Source organism: Myiozetetes cayanensis, unplaced genomic scaffold, assembly GCF_022539395.1.
Source record: "Myiozetetes cayanensis isolate MyiCay16 unplaced genomic scaffold, myiCay2020 scf3, whole genome shotgun sequence".
In the NCBI taxonomy this organism is placed as follows: Eukaryota; Metazoa; Chordata; class Aves; order Passeriformes; family Tyrannidae; genus Myiozetetes; species Myiozetetes cayanensis.
The window spans coordinates 8,546,681-8,558,785 of NW_026087521.1; the positions used below are offsets into that span (position 1 = coordinate 8,546,681).

The window sequence follows — 12,105 nt, forward strand, 5'->3', positions numbered from 1 at the left end:
TCCAATTCCTCCCTTAATACCTCACTTCTTTACATAAAGGCTGTGATATTTAGTTCTTGTCACTCATCCAGAGCTCTAAAGATGTAGGTTACACAGTTAAGGCATAGGCTTTCTGGTGTTTTTATTTCCAAACATCAATGTCAAAAACTTCAGATAAATGACTGAGAGAGGAAGAAACAGGCTCTTAGCTGGAACTCTCATTAGCTGTTTCTGCAGTGAGGTTAAAAAATACAGAAAATTGAGATTAAAATATTCCTAAATGGAGACAATATGCTGCAAGCCTCCCTCTCTCTTCTATGTTGCCCAATTATTCTTTCTGAGGGACAAGGAAATCAGTTTAAAATTAATTGTGTTGATAGATATACAACAACTTTAAAACATAGTCAGTAATGAAAAAGAGGTGTTAATTTTGATTGTTGTTCTGTAAAGAGATAATAATCACCTCTTTTAAATTAAGTAGGGTGGATAGATCATAAGCATGGTTTTGTGAGAAATCTAATTTATGTTGAGCATTAAGCTATAATTTTACTGAACTTTGTATTCACTTTTCTTCACCATATAATTAGTCTTTACAGGGAATCAAAACTATTGTTGTCTCTTTAGAACAAAGGCTTCAGAAACTGATAATTGCATCAGAGATCAACATTTTCTTCCTTCTCTCTCCTGTGGGCGCTAAAATGTTATTCCCAGGAAATATTCATGCTGAATTATGCCTCTAAGGCAGAGGAGGAGAGAGATCTCAGGGTTGTGGCATTGTCTTGGCTGGTTGTCAGGGACTCATTTACACTACTTTAGAGGTGCTAAACACCCCAAAATGAGGTTGTTCTCCCTTGGAGGTAACCCATGGCTCAGTACCCACCCTGACCTTGCAAGTTTTCACTTCTGCTAGCTCTCCAGTCAGCATGGAGCTTATAAGATATAGGGTGTCACTGATGCTCCCAATGACACTTGCCCTTCTCTGCTTTTACCCCAAATACAAATCAGTAGTACCTTAAAAAATCCCATCATTTTAATAAGATTTGTCATCAGTCACAATGAGAATGATATCCATAGGTGTCATTTAAGGTCAAAGCACAGAACAGACACAAGGACTAGACTCCTGTTTCTGTATTTGTAAGTGTAGCATTGAGATGTGGAAGATACTAGACCTGGAAGAGCATTGCATGTCTTTTTTTAATGTGTGTCTGTCTGCGTGTTATATTGCTGCTGCATCCGTGTGTTGAAATGACAGAACAGTGGTATGTTGTTACTTCTTCTGATATCTTTCATCCTTGAAAATCTGTAATCTCATTACATCACAAAATTCACACAAGTTACCATTGAAACACAGCAATTGGATTCTGAAGAGGAAGGTTTTTTTCCTGATTATGAAAAGAGTTTTGAATAACATAAAATAAAATGTACACTGTTGAAATTACAGGAAGCCTTAGTTAAACATTACATTTATTAGCCTGTTTTATAATCTATGTCACCAAAATTGTGTTTTCTAATCTTTGAAAAATTAGTAAAAACAGAATGTGGCTTGTAAGGATAAACTAGCTGACATAACTAACACACTAATTAAACATCATCGTTCTTCAGCATCAGTCTGGTTTGACTCAAGCCACTTGGTAGATATAATCAGTCTTTAAAACTCTTTCTGATGAGAATTTCCATTGCAAAATCAGTGAGTGACCATAGGGCTCCTTACCTTGTAATAGCTGCTGACAGCTTGACCATGCATGGCCTGCATGCCACACATCCTCCTCCATCTACCCAAATTTTGAAAACAGCATCTTCAAATGGCATCTCTACTCTGTGGTCTCCCTGGTACTACTTTTTGTGTTAGCATCTGACAATAAGTCACCACAGAACCCTCATATTGCTCCATAAGAGCCACAAGTTATCCCTTGTTCAAAGAGCATTCCCACTTTGAGGATATGGTCTGATACCATCCTTGTTGCTGAGGAGCTTCACTGTAAGCAGTGAATCCATAAGAGCTCTGCTGCGTTTACTTGAGTAGACAGCAGCAAGAGGGGTGTGAAAGCTGAAGAATTTAAATGAAAGGACTTTGAAAGAACACCACTAAAAGCTTTGGTGTTTTGTAAACTACATTTGCGTGTGTAAAACCACAAAATGACTTAGCTCTCTCATCACCACATATTAACAGCTTTGTCCTCTGGTGACCTTGCGGAGTGTGCTGGTGGCAGACAGCTCTGCTCTGCACATTTGTGACTGGTGCTGCAAGTCTCCTCTCTGTGGGTAGCAAAGCTTGCTCTGAGTGCAAGTCCAGATTTTCCAAGGACAGTATTTGGCTCTCTGTGCTGGGTCTCAGCGGATGGGCACTGTACATGGTTATGAAGTCTTGAGTAGCTGTCTATTTTTGTTGTTGTTAAATGTTTAATTTCATCTTCTCTAGTCTTGTTTGTCTCCTCAGGGCCTCAGTCACCCTCCAGTACTTTTCATTAAATTATAGCAATTGCAGTTTTACTGAGCATAAAATTTCCCTAGTTTCCTAGAATTTTCTTGCTGTAGCCTGATAAATTAGTCATTTTGACCGTAAATATACAATAATAGGGGCATCCAGTTCAAACTCTTTACAAAACATTTCCTGGGAGAACTGCCCTTTGGCTCCTGTCAAGTGATGAAGAGATGACCCCAGCTTCTGTTCCTTCAGCTTACTCAGTCTTGTCAGCTAAAGGTAATTTCTGTGCCTTCAAGTTTATAGATCTTCATTAAAATGCTAATACAATTCAGTTAGTTTGAAAGGCAATTTCTGACTTTTATGGTTTCTTACTCTTGGGGTGTTGTATTTGTGCGGTTGTCGCCGCTAAAGAGTAACATTTGTAAAAGAACCAATGCAGATCGATTTTCCTTAGCTTTTTCTCCACCTGAAATGCTGAGACAAGCAAAACATGTTTTCATTACTTAACTAAGCAAACAATGGCATATAAATCATAGAGGCAGCTGGACCAAGGTGTCGTTTTTGTAGAGAGCCAGATTTCTCACGAAGGACAGTTTAATGGGCTGCTGCCAGTGAAATGTCTGCAGAGCTGGTAATTGCAGGAGGGCACAGAAAGTGGTGTTCAAAGGTGTCATGTGGGATCTGAGAAATAACCCCACAGCCAAGACAACTGGAAAAAGGAGACTGAAAAGGTGTGGGCTTTAATAATTTGCTTCTTGAGGCTGATTGTTTTAAATAAAAAGCTAAGTTTTTATTTTTAGCTTGTTCGTGTTGGCTGCAAGATCAGAGAAGTGTTTTTAGCTGTAATTTTATTTTGATCATGCTTATGCTGTGGCTTTGTTTCTCCTTTGATCATGCTTAAACATGTTTCAGAAATGTTTGTTTGATGTATGCTGTTTTCTAAAGCACTGTTCCACATTGTCTGCTTGTTTTTTAAAAGCAATGAATCACTGCAAAATATTTGCTGTCAAATTATTTCTTAAATCCATTTTCTCAAAACAAGCTTTCTGGACTTTTAGCCAATGGGAGACTGTTTTCAAACAAGAAAGTGTTGAACTGCTGTAACAGCATTTTTTAGGGCTACACAGTTTGGAGACTTTTTTAGGGTTGCAGAATACTTGATAATTCATACATAGAATTTTGAAGTCATCCCATCTATCCACTATAGCTGCAGTACGTTGACTTTTGCAACTGTTACTCGTGGTTTTGGATCAAAGTCCCACTTTCCATTCAGTAAAACTTGCTTGAAGTTCACTCTAGCTTTTCTTTTGGGGGCTGTGTTGAATGTATGAAATAGGTCAACCCTGACTGAATTATTTTAAACTTCCCATGGGGACCCCTTGATACCGAACCTGTTTAATTTTGCAGAGTAAGGCAGGGCAGTCTCAATACTTGAACATACACATTCATGGATGACATTCTTTCTTCTGCTGCCTGGGTGAGCAATTAGGAGAGTCAAGAAGAATTCCCTAATTCCCTCATCTATGGATATCTCCTTTCCAATGCTCAAAGAAGAGCAATAAAAAAATGTGGTCCATAGAGAGGGCTGTGTTGCGTGACTGCTGGCCATCTGGCAGATTGATTCATCAGGACCCTAAACAGTCAGTAGTAAGCATGGTCTGAAGCCCTGGAGTTAAATGCAAGTGTGCATCAAGCCTCAGGCAAGTTAAACGGCTCCTCCACTAATGAAACAATAAAGAACACACTACAGATCAGAGTAGTTCACACCACCCACTTCTTAGCTTTATAACCTATGAAATCATGAACTACATTTCTCTCCCTCTCTCCACACATAGTATCATGATGTTGCTTTTGTGACCATAACATCCATTCTGAACAGAAATGAATCTATTTCTTTGTGCAACAGAACACATGTAGCCTGTTCTTCCTTTATTTGCTTCACTGCATAGACATAAATCTGTTAGATGGAAGAGGGGAAAAAAACACCACCAGGTAGCAAGAGCAAGGGCCCTATTACATGAAGAACCACTCTTTTATTGACTAAAATGTATGGATTTAACTAGATGGAAAAACAATCTAAAGTATGTACAGTAAGAAGCATCAGTGTTGTTCAAGAAAAACTATTCCATGATGTACAGTGGATGCATTCTAATGTCAGGCTGTGTGACCACTTTATTTTCAGGCATGTAGTTAGGATTGTTAATCACTAAGTGAAAATCTGAATTTGTCTCAGATGAGCACAGGTGAGTGTATACAAAGCATACTCACATGTGCTCACTCTATGGCAATAATTTTATCTGCCTTCCTCACAGTCCTCTCCTCTGCTACCCCTCTGACAGGATCATTTGAAATACATATTTTCAGTTTATTAAACTATTTTTCTATCGTTCTTGTGTCAGCCCTGCTTTAATACTAAACTGTCTTACTGTTTCGAGGTTCACTTGCAAAACTGTGAGAGGGAAAGAAAATAATAATAATATGCTAACTGAGGGCAAGTTTATATAACCTGTGCTACATCAGCAATATTTTTGACTCATATGGGACTCCTCACAGTATCTTCATAGGCCAATGTAAAGTTAGATTTTTGATGCCTGATATTATAGTGATTTATTTTAGAACTTGATATCTTGTGATTTATAAAACACGTGCTAGAAACAAATCATTCAACCATTTGCAAATGTATTTAGATTTTAGTTGAATGTGATTTTTTACCATTGTTCTTTAAGACCTTAAGAATGTCAAAACAGCATATTCAGATGAGGTTCCCCAGATCCAGTAGCCCAGAACAGTGGTCTACTAATGGGTATCCTCTTTCTCTGATGGATCCTTCACATGCTGCAGTGCAGAAATTTTCAAGCTGTAGCCCTAGTTTCTTGAAATAGAAGTCCCATGTGAAGCCCTAGTATATCATATATAAAGTATAGATATTTACCGTGCTACAATATAGTCTAGATGGTATTTATCTTGGGTCTCATGTCATTGTAACTTAAAGGCTGTTAAATGCATTCTAGAAAGAAAATCACATTTAATAGCTTGCATTACTGGAGTTTGGGGTGGAAAGCTTAAGCTGTTTACAGATTTTTCAGGTTTTCAGATGTCTAAAAATACTTATTTTAACAGACAATAGGTAGTTTCACAGTTTCACTGAGATCTGTTCTGTGACCTATGTTGTTCAACATCTTCAGAAATAACCTGAAAAAGAGGTTGAGTAGCAGGACGAGAATTTTTTTTTTCACACGATACTAAGTTATCCAGCATAGTGAAACAAAGGAAGACTGTGAAGAATTACAAAAGGATCTTATGCAACTGGGTAGCTAAGCAATCAAATGACAAGTTAAATTATTCTTGATGAATGATGCAGTGGTAAACCATGGGGAAAACCATGAGGAAAACATGCCTACCTTCACATAGAAAAGAATGGTCTGCAGACAGAGCATCACCAATGAAGGGTGAGGTTCTGGGGTTATGGCACATAAAGCTCCATGACAATTTCAGATTGCTGCTTAGGTACTGTCAAATCTATATTAAATATTAGGAATTAATAGGAAAAAAACCCAACAAATTCAACAAACACCACTGCTGCAGCCCTTGTGTAAGAGTTCATCCACATCTCGAGCACTTGGTGGTGTTTCCAATACTGTATTTGAGAGGAACCAAATGAAGATATTAAGATCAGTGTTCAAAACACAAAAGTAGAAGCAAATTTTAGTTCATTACATTGTGTAGGTGAGGAACAAATTCCAGAAGGACACTCTGAATGCTGTAAATTTGTGTGGGTTCAAGAAGAAGCTACACAGATAACTGGTGAAAACTTTATTGAGAGTTCCTAAGCATGGAGAAAGCAACAAACTCAGGGAATCAGCTACACTGAAAATAATTGAAAGAAAGTACTTTATTCTTCGATAGTGTTAGTTGTACTCACCGTGTTCTTTCTTTGTCTTGAATAATTACTTCTGGATAATGTTGGAGTTCGTATATTGATCTGAGCAAACTTTGACGTAAAGCAGTATGCTCATCCTTCTGTACACATATATACACATACACACATATATATGCACACACAGAGAGTACATGAGAATATATATATACCCATGCAAAATTATGCAATATGTACTCATATATTAGAAACATCTAAACTTATATGTGCATATATATAAATATATCAAAATATGTTGCTTAAAAATACTGCCATCCTTAATAAGGCAATGGGTTCCACAGGGTGGCCAGTGCAAACTGGCAAAACAAAGCAAAGTTCATTATTTCCATGACTATATAGCAATAAACATACACTGAAAAGATGTTAATAAATGACACTAAAATAGCTTACAATTTCGCATAGGAACAGGACTCTGAGTAGTTAAATATAGTTCACAGTTAATTATCCCAGCAGGATGTTAGAATGGTTATAAAACAGATTGGTAAATCTGTTGGATATGCCTTCCCTTTCCAAATATAGTGAAAGATACCAGCTGAAGTATCTCTGTAAAATACAGCGATGAGCCAGATTCACCACTGGTATGAATTTACTGATATGAATTCTATAAAATTTTCTCTCCCAAAACTTGTTTACAACAATTTTTATATAACCCATCAGTATGTCCACATTTTATGTATTTTCATTTGTTCCTGTATCTTTTTTTACCACCAAATAATGTGTTGTCACTCTAATTATCAAGAAATAAGGTTTATTTATAAAAAACCACCAAATTTTACAAAAATGACAAGACAGAGTATTTCAACAATCTGAATAAAAATTTAAAAATTCATTTACCTTCTGAAAAGAAGACAAAAAATTTGGGATTTGTGGTATCATGTGGAAGTAGACAATATCAATGAAAATTTATTTTTAAACTTAGCCTTTTGAGAGTAATGAATAAATGAATAAAGCCTTTTTAGATGTGAGGTAATTTACATATTCTTTTTTATTGTTAAAATGATGAATATTACATTTTTCTCAATAATTCTTTCATTTTACTTGTGACATATGCAAAAAGGTTATTAACCTAAGTCTAAACATACAAAGAAACAAGAAAAATGTCAGTAATGAATACATGGCATTATGAAGCCATGCTGTAATGGTATACAACCATTTGTAAAGAAATTTCATTAAAGTTTATTTGCTCTAATAATAAAATTAGGATCTGTTTATTAGATATCTGTAGTGAGTACCTCTCTGTATTAAAGACAAGAGGAATGTAAATATCCGTCACATGTTACCAGGTCATGATGCACCTAGCATAGAAATATTTGCCATGTGATGCAATGATTGATTCCTGGGAAGCTAAGTGACAGTTCATTGATGTAAGGAAGACAAGTAATTCAATCCATGGAATAGTAACATGAAACAACGGCATTGTCTTCTCAGATCCCAGGTTTGTCAGTGCTCACCTGATACCAGAGAGCGACAATCCAGAAGATGACAAAATCTATTTCTTCTTCCGTGAAAACGCGATTGATGGAGAGCACACTGGGAAAGCCACTCACGCCAGAATAGGGCAGATCTGCAAGGTAAGATGGTAACTTCTTCATGTGAGAGTGAATGCACTTGCAGCAGGCTTTGCAAGCAGTTTTAGAAACTGCATTTTCTAGCCTGTGAGCTGTGCAGTATTAACGTTGGCATTGCACTAAAGCAGGGGTCATCCCAAGTGAAATGTAGTTAGGGAATAACACACCAAAAGGAATACTATTCAGTTTTTCTTTTTTTGGGGGAAGCATCACAGACTATGATGTTTTGTTTAAAAAGTCATAGGCATCTTCTGAGGCTTAGAATGTGCCTGCAAAAGAGAGTCTTTTACAGGAAATGTGATACTTCCAGGTGGGCCAAAAACATTTGAAGAATTTGCTTTTTAAAAGTTAATACCTTTCCATTCCCACATTAGTGAAAATCTTTAAAACAGTTGTTTAAGGTTAGCTCTAGAAATGGGCAACCATTCCAAAGACCCTTAGTGACTGCAGAATGAATCATTCTTCCACAGTAATAAACATCCAAATTGTTTTCTGACAGACTTTTAAAAATATTTCTACAAATGAAATTATATTAAAAAATTGTAGCTTTGGCAACTGTGATATTTACAGTACAAATTCATGTTAATCCATAAGCACAATTTCAGTTTAGCTCCTCAGATTCAGAACTAGCTTCTTTAAAACCAATTACTCCTTAAGTATGAAGTCCTTGGGGCCCTTTATTCCTACATTTTGCAACTGTACAACTGATCCCACTGTTCTGGCATTTTTATCTACTTTGTTGCATTGCAACTTGCATTTCTACTTTGTTGCTACCCATTTAAGCATAATAAACCCTCTCAGCTTTTCCAGGACAGGGCAGACAGGGAGCTCTGAAGCAAAATATTCTGGCTGTCTTTTTTCCAGTGTTATGTATATATATATTACAATATACAAAGAGTTTTGGGGTTTTTTTGTTTTAAATTATAGTGCTACTATGAAATATGTCACTATACAATGTTAAATATAAGTTTTCCATAGTTTGGGTCTTTGGAGCATTATAATGCTTTTGTATGCAAAGGCTGAATTCTTCCCTCTTGTTTTCTCTATTTGGAATCCTATTTACTGTATTTTTTCTGTACTCTATTGCTACTTCAGACAAAGACTGTTAGTATATATTAATACCAAATACCTTTGTTATTAGAATGACTTTGGTGGACACAGGAGCCTTGTTAACAAATGGACAACCTTCCTCAAAGCACGCCTAATTTGTTCTGTGCCAGGACCCAATGGCATTGACACACACTTCGATGAACTGCGTAAGTAGCAGAAATGGCTTTGAATATAGAAATATTTTCAGGTATTATCTGTATGCATTTAACCTAATTTTCTTTTCTCTCTCTTGTTATGTTTACAGAGGATGTGTTCCTAATGAACTCAAAAGACCCTAAAAATCCAATAGTCTATGGGGTGTTTACAACTTCCAGGTATAGAGCATATCATTTTACTTGCATGGAAATGTGTGTGGCTGCTTGCTGTAAAGAGGTCTCTTTGTTAGAAATGTTTTTAAGAAACACAAAATTTTCTTAACCTTTGAACTGAGAAGTCAGTGGCAGTAAGAGTAATGAATTAGGTCTCTTTCTTATGAGCAGTGTACATCATCACTCCAAAGCTGGCAAGCACAAAGACTATCAGTTTCTCAGGCTGTTCTTGCCATTGAATTGGCTTTTTATAGTACTGGTCAGCATGGGTAGCCCTTTCCACACAGATTTGGAGAAGGAACACAAGCAAAAATAAACTTGTTTGGGGGCAGTGCAAAATAGAAAATCTGTGGTGTGAGAAATTGGCTAGTCAAGGATATATTAGTAAAAAATACTGCTGAAATCTGGAAATTTTAACGATCTTTCAAAAGTTGTGGTTTTGAGTCACATATAACTGTGACTTGAATGTTTTTTGTTTCACTGTGCTTTCACCAAGAACAAATATACTTGTAGCCTGAGGAAGGTTTGCAGTACTGATTGTACTGCCACATTTATCTGTGAAGGGAACAAGTTTTAGCTTCTAAACAGAAAGAATGTTTCAAGTGATACCAGAATAGAAACGGGAGATTTACAAGTCCTTACCGTCTTCTGTAAGAAGTCTCAAGGTAAGAAACAGCACTGATGTTTGCACATGTGCTGCCCAAGTGGTGAAAGAGAATGCAAAAAAAAAATGGAAAAAAATTGAAGTGTAGGAAAGAATTGAATAGTTCTCTAGGGACAGCCCTGCTGAAGTTTACTCAAATTTAGGCTTTGGCCTTCTGGGGACAGTATGTTTTAAGTAGTGGAATAGCAGCCATCTGCTTAGGAAAATGTCTGGGAGATCGTATCAGTTATGCTGAACTTTCACAGGAGGTGAGTGAGGATTGCTCTGAGAGCATGTCAGAGTTTTGATAATCAACACATGCAATAAATTAGAAAGCACCAAGCTGCTATTCCCACAGCTCTACCACTTGATTAAACTGACTGATATAAAGAACCTGATTTGATTTCTTCTCCCCTCATTTCTAGTAATATCTTCAAGGGATCAGCAGTGTGTATGTACAGCATGACTGATGTGAGGAGGGTATTTCTTGGTCCCTATGCCCACCGAGATGGGCCAAACTACCAGTGGGTTCCCTTCCAAGGGCGAGTGCCATATCCACGGCCAGGAACTGTAAGTACCCTCAGAACTGCAGTAATCAAAGCTGGGAAAACTATGGAAAATATTTTCACACGTTACATGGTCCTTGAGCTGAGATCCAGGAAAGAAACTGAAACAGATAACAAAATGGATAGGCTGGCAGAAGGGAAAACTAACAGTTCCTCCAGGTCCAAAATGTACTGATTTTCTTGTAGCATATGAAACTGCAATAACAACATCACTTGGATTTTAATTTTGGCATTTGTATTAACAACTTCAGAAGAAGTTTGAGCAATGGCTGAAGAATTTGACTGAAAGTCAGATATTTTAATCAATTATGCTGCGTTATCCTTTCCTGGGAATTGGTTTTTGTTCCAAAGATCGGCTGAGACATTCTTAGTGAGAATGAACAGAAAACAGAGCATCTGCCTGCCTGTTAAGAAATTTTCAATCGGCATTAAATCTAGTACAGTGAAACAGATATTTTTGCAGTGGGTTACAGAGTGATTAGAATGGCTTCTAACTTCCACTGGCATTTTTTAAAAATGTTTGCTTCTACCTGATTCTCTGGTTTTAATTTATGAATGACTAAAATATCAGTCTATGTAAGACATCTGTATTTACAACTTCCAACTAATATCATCACATTCTAGAAATATTTAACTGCCTTTGAAATTTTCAGTAGTTTAAGAAGATGGGACATTTATGAAATAAGCATTAATTGTATGCATGAGGTCGCTCCTTAGTTTGTATTAATCAGCTTGGCCCATTTATGCTCTGAACTGTCATTGCAGAAGATTAAATATATATGTACACATGTATACATATAAAGTATATGTGTAAATAATATATATGTCTATAATACTCTTTTAAAAGCCTTTTTAAGTATAAGGCACAAAAGAAAGCAGGAATAACTTTGCTTCTTTAATTCGTCATATTTTCTATTTTTATCTCGCATGTTTGAAATTGTCCTTTCAAACCTGATCTTTCAACTGATATATATACTCAGCCTAATGAAAATTACTTCCTAAGTAAAAGAAAACAGTGGCTCTCTGACAGCCAGATTCCACAGCACTCCTCACTTCTTCACTGCAACTGCTAAAGGAATTTCTAATTTTTTCCAGAGTTAAAACACAAGCTCTGCAGCATAGAAGAGATTTCATTTCTCATTTGATGGTTCCCTTTTTTTTTTTTTTTTTTTAATAACTACAGTTAATTCTTATATATCAGAAGGCTAGTTTTTTTGAAGCTGTATTTCCTTACATCTCTGGGGAAAACGTGAATGAGTAGATATTTTTGTTGTTTCTTGTATAACTACTGTCACTTACTTTTCAGTCTGACAGACTTAGTGTTCATTATCCTGTTGATTTAGATTCCTCTTCGATTCTAGTATCCATTAACCTTTCTAAACAAAAACAGATAATAGGCATTATATAGAACTGCGAGAAAAGAAGAGGATTATGTATTTCTGTCACATAAATAGACTGAGATAAGGAACTGACTGCTGCACAGAGGGTCTGTTACATCCATTCCTCTGCAGAGATCAGATGAAACTCTATTGAGGTTCTGAATGCACAGCTGAAATATTTGCCCGTGAG

At 36.5% G+C, this 12,105-nt stretch overlaps 1 protein-coding gene across 2 annotated transcripts in view; it reads left to right on the forward strand.

Moving 5' to 3' along the window:
• The window catches only part of SEMA3A (semaphorin 3A), a 330,888-nt gene that overhangs the window by 284,348 nt on the left and 34,435 nt on the right, over positions 1 to 12,105 (forward strand). For both annotated transcript variants that reach the window (XM_050324359.1, XM_050324360.1), the window contains 4 exons: positions 7,770 to 7,912; positions 9,051 to 9,165; positions 9,264 to 9,333; positions 10,396 to 10,540. In XM_050324359.1, the coding sequence (XP_050180316.1) occupies positions 7,770 to 7,912; positions 9,051 to 9,165; positions 9,264 to 9,333; positions 10,396 to 10,540 (473 nt within the window). The remainder of the gene's footprint in view (positions 1 to 7,769; positions 7,913 to 9,050; positions 9,166 to 9,263; positions 9,334 to 10,395; positions 10,541 to 12,105) is intronic.